A 17,729-nucleotide genomic window follows, 5' to 3' on the forward strand; every position below is an offset into this window, starting at 1 on the left:
ACATCCTTCTTAGATTCTGGTGCCCAGAACTGCACACAGTGTTCAAGGTGAGGGTGCATCAACAATAAATGAAGCAGGAGAATCCCCTCTTTTTGGCCAGCTGGTTATGCTGTGTTTGATGCCCCCCAGGATGCGGTTTGCCCTCTTGGATGCCAGGGCACAGGCTGCTGACTCAAACTGAGCTGCTGTCAACCAGCATCCCCAGGTCCTCTTATGTGGGGCTGCTCTCTAGCCACACCTTTTCTTCTTTATATGTGTGCTTGGCACTACTCTGTCCTAGGTGCAGAATCCGGCATTTTGACTTGTAAAGTTTCATCCTGTTAAGCATAGCCCAATGCTCCAACCTATTCTTCTGCAAGGTTTCTCGTCCCTCAAGAGAGTCAACAACAGCTTTGACAATAGTAACAGTTTTACAATAACTGGGTAACAATGACTGAATGTCCATCCTTTCTTTGAAGACATAATAAACTATTAATATATCTGAGAAAGGCGATGGCTGGAGGGGAAGCAAAGTACTATGGACTTCAGTCAATCATTAATTCATCTGTGCAAAGGTTACATCTGTTCTAACCCTATTCTCAAGAAAGCAGAAAAAAGTCACATTTTCCAGACTCAGGTTTAAGTATTTACCTTCAATTACTCTGCTGATTATTCTTCTCTTTTATATGTGTTTCAGCAAGTATTAGACAGTTATCAAAGTAGCAGCACAAAAAAAAAATAGTTTATCAGGTTTTGCCTTTTGCTGGATATTCGCAAATCAACACTTATGATTCTCCAAGTCATCAGTTCACTATTGTTTCAGAGAAGGACAAAATACTTCACAGCATGCCTACCTAACTGCACAATGCCATGTCTTAGAAGACCAAAAAGAAGAAAAATGGAATTTAGTCTGGACTTTTAACATCTTTAAAATGTGTGAAAGCATGTAAAACTCCATATGTTCTCAGTGACCACTAATTATTCATTTATCAATCCATTCAGCTTCATGACTGAATTGTACAGGTTTTCTTTTTGCTTTTTAATGCAATACATAAATATGCTCCTTATTTTTATTCTGTGAACTAGGTAGTGTTCAACCTCTCTCTTTCTACTAAATCTTGTACAATAATTTGAATGACTGAATTTGTTAGGAAACCCAATGCTGAGAAAGGTATTGTCATAAAATGTGTGGTGATTTAAGGATAAGAGCATTGAATGTAACAAAAGTAATTAGCAAGACTTCCTCCTTGTGAATCATACTGATGTAATGACATCCTCAACCAGAGCACTTCTTGTCACATTTCAGTCTACTATCCAAGCAGGCATAATTTGGTATTTCTGTGACTTTCTTGCTCTTTATAAAAAAGACAATACAAATATTTTTTTTTTTTTCTTTTAATCAACCAAAAAAGCTTGAATTACATAAGCTTACCATTCAGCTCCAGGAGTATAAAAAACCAGGGAAACAAATGCAGGTTTTGGATGAAAAATATGCCTTTTATGCAACTAATTTATACAGCTGTCATTTCTTTACAGTCTTACTAATATACATAATATGTAGTTTCACCAGTGAGGAAATACAAGCAAAACAAATGTTTCTGAAATGCACTTATTTGTTAATTCTTTACATTTTCATTTCCATTCCTTGTACATGGTGTTTTTCAGCTTCAATGCAGCAAGGTACATGATACTTTTACTGTTCTGGGGAGTTTGCTTTTCAATCTGTGGTATTTGTGTTTAGAAGGAAAATCTTCTCTCCCAGACTAGTCAAGACATCTATGTAAAGCAAAAACAATTCACAATTACACATCTCCTTTGGCCAAATAAATATATTTTTCTCAGTGAAATTAAGTCCTTTATTTTGAAAAGCTATGGCAATGGCTCCTCAAAATGGTGAACTTTACACTGCAGCTCTTGCTGCCTGAATGAAATGCAGCCAGGCATGAAAGAATTCAAATGTTTTAGACTGAGGACTGCATCAATCTGTTTTTAGTCTAAAGTGGGACTTATTTCACCAAAATCCTAAAGGTAAGACTTTCTCCTTTTCTCTAATGAAAGTTTAATAACTCTGAGATTTGTGCATTCGAAACAATAGCTTGGATGACATAAATAAAGCTCACAAAAATTTGTACCAAACAAAACAAAGGATCCAATATACCACTGAGCCACTAAAAATCTCAAATAATTCTTGAGATAGGTATATTCAAATGGCAGTGTAAAAATAAATGTCTCCCTACTCCATTCAGTGTCATAACATAAAGCCATTTCTCAGCATTCCTGCTTTTCCCTTAATTCTGAGTGCAGGCATGCACATGTCTCATTGAAACTGCCACACAGAGAAATAAATATTCTCCAGTTAAATATCTATAGCCATATTCAGATTTAGCACTAAATCATAGAATCATTTTTGTTGGAAGAAACCCTCAAGATCATCAAGTCCAACTGTCAACTCAGGTTAACCATGTCCCCAAGAACCTCATCTACACAACTTTTTAATACCTCCAGGGATGGTGAGTCAGCCACTTCACTGGGCAGCCTGTTCCAATGCTTTACAAATCTTTCTGTGAAAAAAGATTTCCAATATCCAATCTGAACCTTCCCTGGGGCAACTTGAAGCCATTTACTCTCATCCTATCACTTGTTGTTTGGGAGAATAGACCAACAGCCACTTCACTACAATCTACTCTGAGATACTTGCAGAGAGTGATAAGGTCTCCCCTCAACCCCCTTTTCTCCAGGCTAGACAGCCTCAGTTCCCTCAGCCGCTCCTCATAAGACTTGTGGTCCAGAGCCCTCACCAGCTTCATTGCCCTTCTCTGAACTCTCTCCAGCACCCCAATGTCTTTCTTGTAGTGAGGGGCCCAAAACAGAACACAGAATTTGAGGTGCAGCCTCACCAGTGCTTAGTACAGATGATCACTTCCCTAGTGCTGCTGGCCACACTATTCCTGATACAAGCCAGGATGCTGTTGGCCTTCTTGGTCACCTGGGCACACTACTGGCTCATGTTCAGTCAGCTGCTCACCAACGCCCCCAGATCCCTTTCCCGCCAGGTAGCTTTCCAGCCACTCTTTCCCGAGCCTGTAGCACTGCCTGGGGTTGTTGTGACCCAAGTGCAGGACCCAGAGCTTGGCCTTGTTAAACCTCATAAAATTTGCCTCAGCCCATCATTTCAGCCTTTCCAGATCCCTCTGTAGGGTCTTCCTACCCTCCAGCAGATCAACACTCCCACCCATGTACTAGTTTGAGTTAGAAGAGACCTTTAAAGGTCATCTAGTCCAACCCCCTTGCAATGACCAGGGACATCTTCAACTAGATCAGGTTGCTTAAAACCCCATCCAGCTTGATCTTGAACAATTCAAGTGATGGGGCATCTACAGTTTCTGTGGGCAACCTGTCTCCAGCCATTTCTTCAAACTCCCTACATTCTTAATACCACTACCTGTAACCCTTCTACTGTGTTTTCATCCCTTATTTCTTCTGATATACAGAAGCATCAGAATGAATACTGAGAACTTGTGGCTGATAACTTACCAGACCAACTGATCAAAGATTCTTAGTGTCATTTAACACAAAAACATCCTTCAGTTGCTGCACACAACTCAGCACCAACTTTGTTCCAGAGATAAGGGAAAATGCTGATTTGACAGAGTTATGAGAAGTACAAATTGCTAGTTTGTGTGTGAGAAGCTCTTTCACACAACCAGCACTTTTGAAAGGAGACAGGGATCAAAGAATGTTGTGTTATTTTGCAGTAAGCAGAAAAATAACGAGTGGAAAAAAGCCAAAGGAAAAAAAAAAAAGAAAAAGAAAATTGCCCCCTAACACCTTGCCACAATCTGGTTAAACTCTGTAGCTAGAATCTGATGGTTCTATTTCACCATGCATTAAAAAAACCCAAACAAACAAATAAACAAGAACCCCCCCCCCCCCCCCAAAAAAAAAGAAACAAACAAAAGAGAACCAACACAAAACCAACAAAACAAACAAACAAACAAAAACACCACACAGATTTGCCTTGCCTTCATTTGTGAAGAGTAGGCATCAAATTTGAAGAAATACAGAAGAGATTTTGGAGGATAAAATGTACCAGAAATAGAATTTAAAAGAGCATTATCATGAGTGGATTTTTCCTTGATCTGTTGCCACTCTTGTAATGGCAAATGAGTCTATTCTAAGAGTCCCTCAACCATTTTCTCACATGGATTCAGATAGACCTGGCCAGTCAGCACTGAACATTTGTGTATTATTTCCCCATATGAGTTAAGGAACTATGCTGTAGTTATTTTGATACTACAGGATTCCAGTCTACATGCATGCTATCCTGTGGAGTTATTAAAGAAAATAAAAGCTGCACTAAGCATTGATAAGCACAATATTTCATCACACTGTTTTCCTTTTCCTTCATCTACACTAAAAATTATCTCAGATATATAGCTTGGGTTTGGTAACACAAATGAAAAGTATTAGTTTCAGCCAGAGACAGAAACACAGCTAGACAATTCAATTTTGGGGAGATAAAAAAAAAACAAACTAAACCAAACCAAATCAAACAAACAAATGAAAGTATCATAGAATCATTTGGGTTGGAAGAGACTCTCAAGATCATTAAGTCCAACCATAACCTAACTCTGGCACTAAACTATGTCTCTAAGAGCCTCATTTGCATGCCTTTTAAACGCCTTTAGCAATGGTGACTCAACTACTTCCCTGGGCAGCCTGTTCCAGTGCTTCACAACCCTTTCCATGAAGAAATTTTTCCAATATCCCAGCTGAACCTTTCCTGGTGCAACTTGAAGCCATTTCCTCTTGTCCTATCATTTGCTACTCAGGAGAAGAGACCAACCCCCTCCATGCCACAACCTCCTTTCAGGTAGTTGTAGAACGCGATAAGGTCTCCCCTCAGTCTGCTTTTCTCCAGGATGAACAGCCCCAGTTCCCTCAGCTGCTCCTCATCAAACTTGTGCTCCAGACTCCTCACCAGCTTCATTTTCACTACAACTAGAGAAAAAAAGATAACTTTGCTTGTTCAGTGTCTTTCTGCTCATATAATTCAAAGGACAAGCATCTAATTCATATGCCAACATATTACATATTTTTTTAAAAATCAACCTCATCAACAAGATTTTATCTCTAGAAAACATGTTCTACAATTCTGTTGTAATGTTTTAAAATTTAAAATCAGTATTTTAGAACCACAGGTATAGCAGAGTATACTGGTATATTATCAGTAGTATTAATATGAAGTGATAGGGAGATAGTGATAATTATCCAAATCGTTTTCTCCTTCAAATGACTTGAGAAATATTTCAAAAACAACAGAACTCTGAATGCTTCTTTAAGTGACACAATGTGTCACTTATAACCAATTAAAATGACTGCACTGCATTTAGTATTTTGTAAAATATAGGAATGAAGGTCATTATGAAAAATGTGCCATGAATGCCCTGAAATAATTGCATACACCCCCACCACCCCCAGCCAAAAGAAAAAAAAAAACCTCCAGGTTCCTAAAGCCCAGGGGCTACAAACAATACATGTTATTTTTTGACAAAACGGGAAAAGGAATGTTCCATAAAGCCCCTTATGACTAGTAATTTGCATCCTGAGAAATGTGACTTACATTTAACCCACTAAAGGAGATACTTATAAATAAAAAGAGAATGGCAGAGGTCTTGTCTCTGGGATGATTCACAATAAGGAACATGCTTCTTCCCTTGTCAGCAATCCATCACCCAAAGCAAAGGCTGGCTGGGACTGTCTCATTACTCAACAAACCTCGTTTGACTTTCCCAGCATAGTGTCTCACACTCAGTGTTCCTTACTCAGGTCTACTTAAACCGTGGTTTTATAGAACAAGGCCATGGATAATTAACATATTTGTTGTCATTAATCTGAATATAAGAAATATCACAGTATCATAGTATCACAGTATGTTTCGGATTGGAAGGGACCTCAAAAGGTCATCTAGTCCAATCCCCCTGCTGGAGCAGGAACGCCTAGGTGAGGTCGCACAGGAACACGTCCAGGCGGGTTTTGAATGTCTCCAGAGAAGGACACTCCACAACCTCCCTGGGCAGCCTGTTCCAGTGCTCTGTCACCCTTACTGAGAAGAAGTTTTTTCTCAAATTTAAGTGGAACCTCTTGTGTTCCAGCTTGATCCCATTACCCCTTGTCCTATCATTGTTTGCCAGCGAGAAGAGCCTGGCTCCATCCTCGTGGCACTCACCCTTTATATATTTATAAACATTAATAAGGTCACCCCTCACTCTCCTCCAAACTAAAGAGACCCAGCTCCCTCAGCCTTTCCTCATAAGGGAGGTGCTCCACTCCCTTCATCATCTTTGTTGCCCTGCGCTGGACCCTTTCCAGCAGTTCCCTGTCCTTCTGGAACTGAGGAGCCCAGAACTGGACACAATATTCCAGATGTGGTCTCATCAGGGCAGAGTAGAGGGGAAGGAGGACCTCTCTCGATCTACTGTACTGATCTACTATGATACTGCTCTCTAATATGTAATTTCCCAACCTATACTGGAACCTGGGGTTGTTCCTGCCCAGATGCAGGACTCTACACTTTCCCTTGTTAAATTTCATTAGGTTGTTCCCCGCCCAACTCTCCAGTTTGTCTAGGTCTCGCTGGATGGCAGCACAGCCTTCTGGCGTGTCAGCCACTCCTCCCAGCTTAGTGTCATCAGCAAACTTGCTGATAGTACACTCTATTCCCTCGTCTAAATCATTAATGAATATATTGAATAATAATGGCCCCAGTACTGACCCCTGAGGAGCTCCACTAGATACTGGCCTCCAACTAGACTCTGCATCATTGACTACCACTCTCTGGCTTTTCTCCTTAAGCCAGTTTGCAACCCACCTCACTACTCTATTGTCTAGACCACACCTCCTCAGCTTAGCTGTGAGGATGCTGTGAGAGTCTGTGTCAAAGGCTTTACTGAAGTCAAGGTAGACCAAATATCAGGGTATAAAAACAAAAAATGCCTCCAAGATTATATCCTTGAATATAAAGGAGGCAGCATCTCCACAAAACCTCATCCATGACTAAAATTTTGCATATTTAAAGAACAGGGGAAAATGTAATGAAATGTTAAATCTGCCAAGACACTCTTAAGCACTGAAATAGCCTTATTTTCAATAAGTCTGAATAGGAGCTCATCTCATTTACCCAAGAAGGCACTTATTGTGTTTGACATGTGTAAGCAATCAAATATATACGTATGCCTACATATAGTGAAGTAGTATGTGTTTTTTACCAAGCAGATCAATTTTCTAAATATTAAAAAATAGTACAGAATTGATAACTGGCATATCCTTAAATGTTTAGAATTAGTGGTCTGTGAACAGGCATATAATTTCTGATCTATATGTCAGCTCTCTGCTTTTGTTTAGACCACAGCTGCTACAAAGGTAATACAGCAGACCACCTATAAATGAAATACGCTACTGGATGGCGTATGCACAAACCCACGTATATCACACACATACCCCATCTACCTCTCATGTTGAAGGGAATATCTTCAACCATTTAGTTATCAATGCCGCCTTGGGAGATTTTGTATTATAACATGGTTAACAGAACTGCACAAAGTTATAAGAAAAAAGGATAACAGAAAATCATTAGCAGCTGAAGTGACAGTAGCCTTTGGGCAATGATCCATCTTGTTGCTCTTGAAAAGAGAAAACTAAGTGCTAGAGACTTGAACACTGGTTCATTTTCACTACCTGGAATTTGTCTTTATCTGCCAGAGAAGAACAACTTTCTGTTAAAATTCAGTTCCTTGGCTATTTGTGCACAAATCAGCTACCAAGCACTGCATTACTGACAGATCTAGTTGGAGAGTGCATTTTATTACACTCAGTTCTAAGTTATGGTTAATTGGGTTTTACTGAGCTGCAGCAGAAAATTACACTGAATATCACATTAGGAGATGTTTCCTTATAAGAATAACAGATACAGGCCAAATACTGATCTCAATGTGCAAAATTGAAAAAAAAAATAAAATTGGCCGTCCAAACATATGTAGAATGATACTTTGTAATTATGAGAATAGCATATTTGTTACAGTACTACATTCTTTTTGTACTAACATGAAATCAAGCAACATCACAGTTTGTACTAATCATAAGCAGCTGGAAAATTTCCCCAAAGTACTTATAATTTTAAAATCTGTATAGAACTACGAGTTACAATATCTAGCATAGGTATTATGGGTTTAATATACCATTTTAAAAGGAGATTTTAGCTGCCAGAATAATGGAAGTGTAATGTTTACAGCAAAATCCCTGTATCCTGAAATAAGACACAGTAGAAAACTGTGAAAAGAAAGTGCTCTGTGTCAGTAGATGAAAGAAAATCATTACCAAATAAAGGGGAAAAGTGAAGAAAAAAAATAACCAGAGAATGAAAATATCTCAGTTTAAAAAAACAACAACAGCAAACAACCCCATTTTTAATGAACTAAATAAAAAGCCTACTGGAAGTACACAAGATGTGCTAGAAAAAGAACTCTTAGAGCGATTATGCAAGAAGTTACATATATAAGAAACCTCTTTCTCAAAGACCCAGATGGCTTTCCATATTAAAACTATTACATCATTGAAAAATATTGTAGGTAAATGTATAATTATATTCTACAATACAATGTTCCTCCTAAAATTAAGAAGATTAAAGAAAAAAGAAAATCAAATGCCTGATATGGATATGTCCTACTACAGGTTTTCAGCATTAGTTCTATAAAGCAAGTAGCCTCAGAAAATAAGTTTTGAATTCATAGTTAATATAAGTAATGACCAAACACAATGATGCTGTGACTATGACCTCAATATTTAATACAAAATTCTACGAACACTTTATTACATATGGCTAGAAATGCACATTAGACCTTCTAAATTTCAGGTAGACTGTATCATTTTAGAACACTCATTTTTGCTCTGTGTCAGCAAACAGAAATATGTTAGGTTTAATTTTCAAGTTAATCTATTTATTTCAGCAGGTATATCTCCCACCAAATAAAATGAGGTTGAACAAGACAAGTATCTTGCATGAGATAATCATCACAGAGGAAAACCTTGGCTTAGTATTAGTGATATAATCTGATTTTCTAACACCAGATGAAGTTGAATATATGCAGATTTGTACATTCATTTAACTTTCAGGAAGCATTTGGAATACCCAATGCAAGTAAGGATAATTAGCTAAATTCTGAAAGCATTTTATCCCTACACTTGATTAAGTAATGAAATCCATTGTAATTACAACCAATTCTATATGGGGAACCCAAAGATAATGAACTCCATCAATATGAACATCATCAATACTAGACAGAAGTACCATACTGTTTGTGCTTATAACAAAATTTGTCCTATTTGAGAGTATATTGTTAAGCCCAGTTTACTAACCCTTCAATCTATGAAGCATGGTTTTCCATACAATGAATTGGAGTTTCATCTTCGACAGAAATATAATATTTAAATTGTTTGTTAAATACTGGTAAGGGTGGTGATGAATAAAAACAGAGGTACTGTATGTCCTAATACTTAGAAGAGCTTGTAACAGAATAATGGAAATATTGCAATAGCCAACTTTATGAGATAAAGAGACAAGACCCGGTTTCTCTATCTGATTTTTCCACTCCCTAAAACTTGAAATGAAGATAACATTCCTATGAGCTGGTTTCAGGGATTTGTTAAATGTGCCCATAAAACCATTATAATTTACTAATGTTAGATGTTATCAGATTTTGGCAGAAAAACTCATATTTTGCTATTTTACATTACCTTGATATGAAAAGTCAGTTCTAGAATTATGTATGACAATTAATAAAAGCTTTTTTAAATTTGTATTTGATATTTATCCTATTTGATAATGAGTAAACAGGTTTAAGTCCTACTATATGTATTTACTTTGGAGAAAAAATGTTCAAAGCAGTTACTTCTGAAAGATTCTTGTAAATAAACTTATTTTTCCTTTTAAGGATAATTAAAATGGATTATTTCTGAATGGGAATGAAAAAATCCCACAAACTCAGTTTTAAAACACAGCGTTATTCATGACAGTTCTGTAATTTGATTCATGCAAATCTGTCAGGGATAAAAATCAACCACAATTTAATTTCAAACTTTTCCCAGCCAGCTGCTGAACAATTTATGCGCTACTTTTCTATTTTTACTACAGGATAATGACAATGATGAATGCTTTTCCTTGGAAATAAATATTCATTAAGTAGGCTTGGATCAAAACTATACCCTTCCAAAAGCCCACGAATGTGCAAGATCTATTTGCCTCTTCTAAGAGATTTATTTGGGAGGAAGATGGAACTGTGCCCATAAATGCATCTCATAACAATTTAACAGTACGGTTAAATTAAACCTACGGCAATACTTACTTGTAACCTCAGTAATCAATATTATTAAAGTTGGTGTCAACTCCGATAATACCAAATATATGTGGGTGAACAACAGATTAGTTATGGATATAAATCAGATAAAGTTAGCCCACATATGAAGCATAAGAAACACAAAAAGGAAGTAAACTGCCAGTAAACTGGTTGAGGTAGGTCACAGTTTTTCCATCTAATCCAGTAATGAACATCAATTCATAGAAAAGGATCAGGTCATAGCTCATTAGCCACGATTTACAAAGTCTATGACTTTTGTTGTTGTTGTTCAGAAGAATCACTGTTATCAAAAGGGATAGTTTAAAATGAAGAATGACAATAACAATCACATGTTGTGTGCTTCAATACTCAGAACCACATCTATCTACTGGTACTAAATCAGAAGTGGTAAAAAGAGCAGCTTACTGTTATTTCGCACAATCCTGTTATCAGTTATATGCTTCCTTGGCAAAATACTTCACAGTTATACTTCACTAGACACTATACTGCCTTGCTGGAAAACCAAAACCACCCTAATTTTCAAGAGCTAATAAAGAATATCTACATGAATGCATGTGTGTGTATATACAGATGCCTAAAATGAATAAGATCTATGTATGTATAAGAATTATATATAGATGTGGTTCTACAGAAGCCAGTAACAGCATATGGATGTGGTTTTGTTAACATTTCCTCTGTTGTGGAAAGAGATGAATGGGTTCCTACATAGAACAATTCGGGGCACCTAGCCAGAGCCTCTGCCCTGATTCTCTCTCTAAGCTTCTTTCTTATAGCTGACTGCAGGCATGTTCCAGCCTCTTTAGGCTAATATTTCCTTTTGTTAAAACCTTTCCTTCCCCAAAATAATAATAGAAAAATGGAAATGTGGTCTTCTCTTCATGCTAGATGACAATTTGAAATTGCTGTAATTATATGCAGGACTTAAACATAATTTTTTACAATGCTTTCCTCACACAAACATTATTTTGCAAAAGCTGATAACTCATTTATCTGCTTAGGCTTACAATTTTAATCTTACTTCTTATGACAATTCTGTGTTGGAAAAATTCCACCAATTTCAATGGTTTTCACTGTTTCAAGTAACGAAGAAACAAGACAGCCATATTTAAAGTCATATCAAAAATACTGAATTAGCTTTTTCTTCAGTATATTATATACCTACTGGACAATATTTTCTGTTTAGTTGATGAAACTGTAATAATTGCACAGACCACAGCCCCAGTCAGACTTCAAATTTTTTTGGTCTAGCACAGAATGGAACAGGTACATTTTACTTTTTTTTATCTTTTCCTATTTTAATAAAAAATATTTTTAAATCAAACACTGAAATAAAGTTGCCATGATTGGGTGCGGATAGGGTTACTTACTAATTACTTCAAATTACAAACATGAAAGCAAAACTTTAACCACAAATTCACAACTTCATATATAACTGCCCCTCTTCAACTTCCTCTCTTTCCACTCCCATTCAAGTGTGTATTTTGCAGATAGCCTAATGTTCTTGTCTTCCAGACACAGGTGGAAAGAGATAAAAATAAATGAACTCTTCAGTGGTCTTATACTTTGCACCAATGTGCCTTCATATATAAACATCCATATAGCAACACATTACAGAGAGGGGCTGACTATAAAACAGATGTCTGTGAGAGTGAGCGCAGGCTGCCAATATGCAAAAGCCCAAAGATAATGGAAAAGTACCATTATAAGAAAATATTTCTATCTTACCTTGAGACACTCTTCTTGTTTGAAGAGATCCTCACAATCCTTAGCCTGTAGAACAGGAGAATTAAGGCGCTCTTCTACTTCAGACAAGGCTTGCAGAAGGCGAAGAATCTCTGCCAGGTATGTAGAAGGCACATGAGGCGTTTCCCCAGTCTTTGTTTCAGTCATCACAAAAGTTGTATCTTCACGAACTGTTTGCTAGTATAGATATACAACAAAATGTTTCCTTTAGTTTCTTAACACTATACAAACTTATAACTTAATGCAATTACCAGTTCACCACCCAGAAACAACTAAAAATAATTTCTAAGGCCAAATGCAGGAAATATTGGAGGTTTCTGACACAGATCACTCACATTCCACTAATCTGTTTGAAATGGCAGTTACTAAAATTAATTCATGCAAAAGTATACAAATTTTTCTTCTGCTTTCCAAATAAATGAAGATAGGAAATACAAGAGCACTTTGACATTATGGTGTTACTGAAATTTTAGTGCTAGTCCTTTCATTTTAAATCATCACCCCTCCTTAAGAATCTGTCCTTTATTATAGAAATGCCATACATGTGAGGCCTAAAATACTAAATCATTTCAAGGTGTCAGGTAAAATAATGACTTGTGTAATAGACAAAATTTCTTAAATATCACACATCAGAAAACAACTAGGTCAACTCAGTACTTTCAGCACTATAGTAAAACCTTTATCTTAAACAAGAAAGCATAATTTGAAATTTTGTGACTCAAAAAGTTTTTAATGCAGCCATATTAAAAAAAAAACAAACAAACTATCCCAGCAACACACATCTTCAGGAAATTAAGATTTTATATATTTTTTTAATCTGGACAAATATGAAACAGAAACCCTAATCTGAAAGTACATGCATACACCAAGTGTAAAGAAATCCGAGACCATTTTGTTCCAAGAAAACAGGCAGCTGGTCTATGGCATTTGGAAAGACACTGACATATAAGGTCACAAAATAGTGACTGTTTAAATACATTTCTGATTTGATGTGTTTATGGATCGTAGATAAAAAGTAATACTGAAAGTGTGCTCTGGCACAGGGAGAATTGTGATTGCTTCTTTTCACTAAACTCAAAATATATGATCAGCAGCATCACTATTAGGAAAGATAAAAATTAAAAGATATAAATTATTTGTGATTTCAAAAACATGTTATTTTAAGTTATTTTTTATTTGTTTCATCACAGCAAATACGTTTCCTAGTGTGGGACCAAGATCCATTGTGCTTGATGTCTGCCTCAAAAATCAAAATTTACTTATTGTGGACCTCAAAGAAATTCTACAATTGCTGGTAAACTTTCTTTCCAAAATCATATTATTTAGATGCCCCAGTCCTAATACAGATAATGGATTTTGAAGCCATTTATGTGAAAGATAACGGACCAATGGTCCTGAAGAAAAAAACATCATTAGTTAGATTCACAGTATGTAAAAGAAAACAGATAGAAACATTAATTTGCACATACTACCTCAGCTAGGTGTCTCATTTTAATTTATCTATTTGTCCCGTCCATCCTTTCATGACGTTTCTCTCCTCGGTTACCAGGCTGAGTCATCTGATTCTTCAGTTTTCTTCAGAGTCTTAAAATATGCATATACACACTCCAGAAGATGTATGCATGTCACATATAAAGTCCATAAAGTTATCTGTAGACTCTGTGATTCTGCTGCATTTCTTATGCAAATTTAATTGCTTTGCTTACACTTTTCTCACTAAATGACTTTCTCAGTACATCTGCTAACACTCTCTAATTACCATATCACTGCTATAATTTTTATTATTTAAAATAAATTGCTTCAAAAAAATTCTGTTTGCCTCCCATGTTTCACAAATCACATGCTCTGCAAAAGTAAGACTTTAACCCAGTAAACCTAAAAAAAAAAGCTGTCCTAGTTGATTAGAAAATGACAGATTCTCAACAGGACACTGAGGCAAGCGGAAATACATTTCCAGTCCTCAAGTCTACACTGTGACACTTCTACATGTAGCACAGAACTTTAGACCCACATGAGGAACTTTGAAACTACAACTGTGTTTGAGAAGACAGAATATTTCTAAGACCATTCTAGATGTGCAAGGTTGTTCACTTAAAATGAGGTCACATGAAGATGTAAGGTGACACACAAAACTGAATTACTTTATATAGTTTTATTAATCTATTTTTTCAACACAAATTTAGGCTAATAATTATGTCTACATGTAAACATACATGTAGACATGTGTACATAAATAATATCTGTGCCTTCTTGGTCTAAGTAATTCTGGAAACTAGAAAAAAGACAAGTTGAAATCAGATGTGTGAACACTTCATGGATATCATGCTTAATTATTTACAGTAATGTCAAATTTCGTTATCTTTCAAACACTGCCATAAAGAACTCATATAAAAGCACTCTTCAAGGCAAAATTAATTAAAATCTGAAGACAGGACTGAATTTTGTATGACATACCTGGTTTAGTAATCCCTCAAAATATGTGTAATATTTAATGTATGCAACCATTCCACCCTTTAGAGAAAACTCTACATTCATATTTATCATACCTGGACAAGTACTCACATAGTCCTACAGGAAAAATGACCATTAATGTTTATACTACTAGTTAAACTGTAAAGTACTACAAAAAGTTAAATAAATAAATAAATACATGGGTTCATATTTCAAAGTAGAGGTCTACCTGAATCTGCCCTCATATTTGCCAACATTATTTAACATCTTATTATAAAAAAAGTGGAACAATACAAATTAATTAGTTTCTGAATCCTTTTAAAATAAGAGTTGGAAATTTGATACAACTTCAGAAATCACAGAATTATAGAATCATTTATGTTGGAAGAGACACTCAAGATCATCGAGTTCAACCATTACCCTAAATTGGGCACTAAACTATGTCCCTAAGAACCTCATCTAAATGTCTTCTAAACACCTTCAGGGGCAGCGACTCAACCACTTCCCTGGGCAGCCAGTTCCAGTGCTTTGCAACCTCTTCTGTGAAGAAATTTTTCCAATATCCCAGCTGAACCTTTCCTGGTGCAACTTGAAGCCATTTCCTCTCATCAAATCAAGGATTAAATGTCTTTGTCTTTAGTAGGTTTTTCAATAGGTCATGGGTATTTATTTCCTTCTATCTTTCCCTCATTGGCAGTAGCATAGCAGAACTAAAGGCATAAGTTGGCATCTTGCACTAAGAAACAGAGGATAGGAATATCCAGAACTGAAAATTTTAATCAACAAATAAAGGGAAAAGTTTTTGGCTTGTCCCTATGTTCACTGAAATTGCCATGTTGTAGAAGATACAATGGTCAGAGTCCTTCCTTATATTCTTTACAAGCATCTTTGCTAGAAATGCATAGCTGAAACCAGATCATAGGGTAAAACTGTAATAAGAAAAAAATATATATAAAAAAAGGAGATCGCAGCAGCTGGAAACCACTACTATTAAAAATAATATTCATTCAATAAAGATATATGTCATTGCTAATGTCAAAATGGTTCACCAGAAGCAGGGTCGGTTAACATTTCATGAGGATTAAGAATAAATAAGAAACCAGAAATTAAAATTTTAGATAAAGGTTTAAGAATGGTTTTGAATAAGTTGAATCTGACAAAGTAGCAGAATTCATTAGATAGTTACTTGAAAATATGCAAAACCAAATAATATTTTAAAATAATACATATTAAAAATAAACTGTTAAGAATGATGGAGAACTGCTGGTGTAAATGGCCATTTTCTATATTATTTCTGCAAAATACATTTTTATTGATTTTATTTTCTTAATTTTTACTCGATTGTTAGTGATATACTGATGTGCAAATTATTTCTAGTCTCTGAAAAAACTTTTTTTGTTGTCACTAGAAGAGTAAATTGAATTCTCTTCCCCATCATTACATATTTTTAATTAAACCATAGGATCTTTACACAAACATGACTACCTACTTGTGACAAACTGATTTTATCAGCAGTTAAATCCTAGCAGGTGCAACATGAAGACAAGAAACACATCCATGAACTGGCCCTTACAGAGAAGACCAATTAGAACAACAAACAAACCAAACCAACCAACCATCAAAACCACAAACAAACAAAAGACATGAACAATCCTGGTTTTGCCTACAATCATAAACATTCCCCCAAAGAAGAATCTGATTATCTGATGATTACTACCTACATCTAGAACCGTATTACCTGGTGGGGTCAGAGCTAACTAGCCTTTGAGACTTCTAGTTTTAGCACTGGAAAACTCAGTGTTAAAAACACATTTCTCCCATCTCAGCATATCCATTTATTTTCCTCTTTCTGCAGAGGGAACAATCCCAACGTCACTTTAACTTTTCAACAGTTTACATCCAGAAAGCCTCCAATCTTTTTGTGTTAGGCTTTGACAGTGGTTCCATTTTTGGTCCCTGTCTCACCATAGGCCTCTAAACTCATAGTGGCCTTAGTGCACTGTGCTTTTGAGATAATAACTTCACACAAGCAGAATATGTGGGAGGAGTAAAGCAGCAAAACACACCTATTGGCACCACTGTACCATGACACTACTCCTAGCAGCATCCTGATGAGGTGTTCAGGAAAACCAAACACACATGTACTGCCTCCTCCTGCAGTGTATTCATGCTTGAGAAAGTATTTTTTACAAGCGGCTGCAAGATACATGAGAGTGCAAAAAGTCAGTCATCAGGGAGGAATAAACATAGGTGTGGTGATACAAAAAATAGACATGCCTCAAAGAGGCCGGTAAACTTTGGGACAGTTTATTACTTTCTAGAGAAAAGTCTACATTATATTTGCTAGCCTATATTTAGCATCAATATATTAAATAAAGAATTTAAACCGCAAAATTATGATCAAATGCTGCCAGACATCAATAAAAACGCTTTCAAGTACATATTTATATGTAAAGAAGCTTTTATTCACCCCTTCCTATGGCAACTGTGAGTGATGTCAGCTAATATTCAGAAAAATAAAATGCATCTACAGTGTTGCTAGCACATCTTGTAGGTATGTATATATGCAAAAGGTACATCAAAATCATACTGTTAACATGGAATTTTCGTTATGAGGTTGGATGGCCTTGGTCAATCACAAGAAAGTTATCTATCAGTACAAAAAGAAGCATCTCTTTCAAATGCAGAGGCACCTAAATCCTCACTACAGGATTAAAAATCTATAAAATGCTTATGTGTTCCCATGAAGGCAAAGACTTAAAAGGCACTTGGCAAAATTAAAATATATTTAAAATATTTTAAAATAATATTTTCATGTAAGAATGTAAATATTTTCCCACATATGTGATGTTTCTATTTATGTATTATTGCAGTTCACTAAAGTCTGCATGTTGCAATACTTAATACATGCATTTTAATGTTTGTGTCTGACTTTATCAGTGACATATAAATACATGATGATTTCCAGCACTGTTCTTGAACAGAATGCTTTATGTCTTCACAATACTTCACTGCTAAGGCATACATGACTGGCTGAGAAATGCTGCATTAAAAGTTTTTATTCTGTGATAAAATTAATCTATTTTATCTATACACAAAAATAAATAAAGCTAGTTAAAATTAAACTACCCTTAATAATATCAT

At 35.9% G+C, this 17,729-nt stretch overlaps 1 protein-coding gene across 5 annotated transcripts in view; it reads right to left on the bottom strand.

Moving 5' to 3' along the window:
• DMD (dystrophin) overlaps positions 1 to 17,729 on the bottom strand; it is a gene marked incomplete at both ends in the record, with an annotated part of 1,256,016 nt that overhangs the window by 627,958 nt on the left and 610,329 nt on the right. For all 5 annotated transcript variants that reach the window (XM_080362523.1, XM_080362521.1, XM_080362520.1 and 2 more), the window contains one exon: positions 12,117 to 12,311. In XM_080362523.1, coding sequence (XP_080218649.1) covers positions 12,117 to 12,311 — 195 coding nt within the window. The remainder of the gene's footprint in view (positions 1 to 12,116; positions 12,312 to 17,729) is intronic.

This window comes from Nesoenas mayeri, assembly GCF_963082525.1.
Source record: "Nesoenas mayeri genome assembly, chromosome: 1".
Taxonomy (NCBI): domain Eukaryota; kingdom Metazoa; phylum Chordata; class Aves; order Columbiformes; family Columbidae; genus Nesoenas; species Nesoenas mayeri.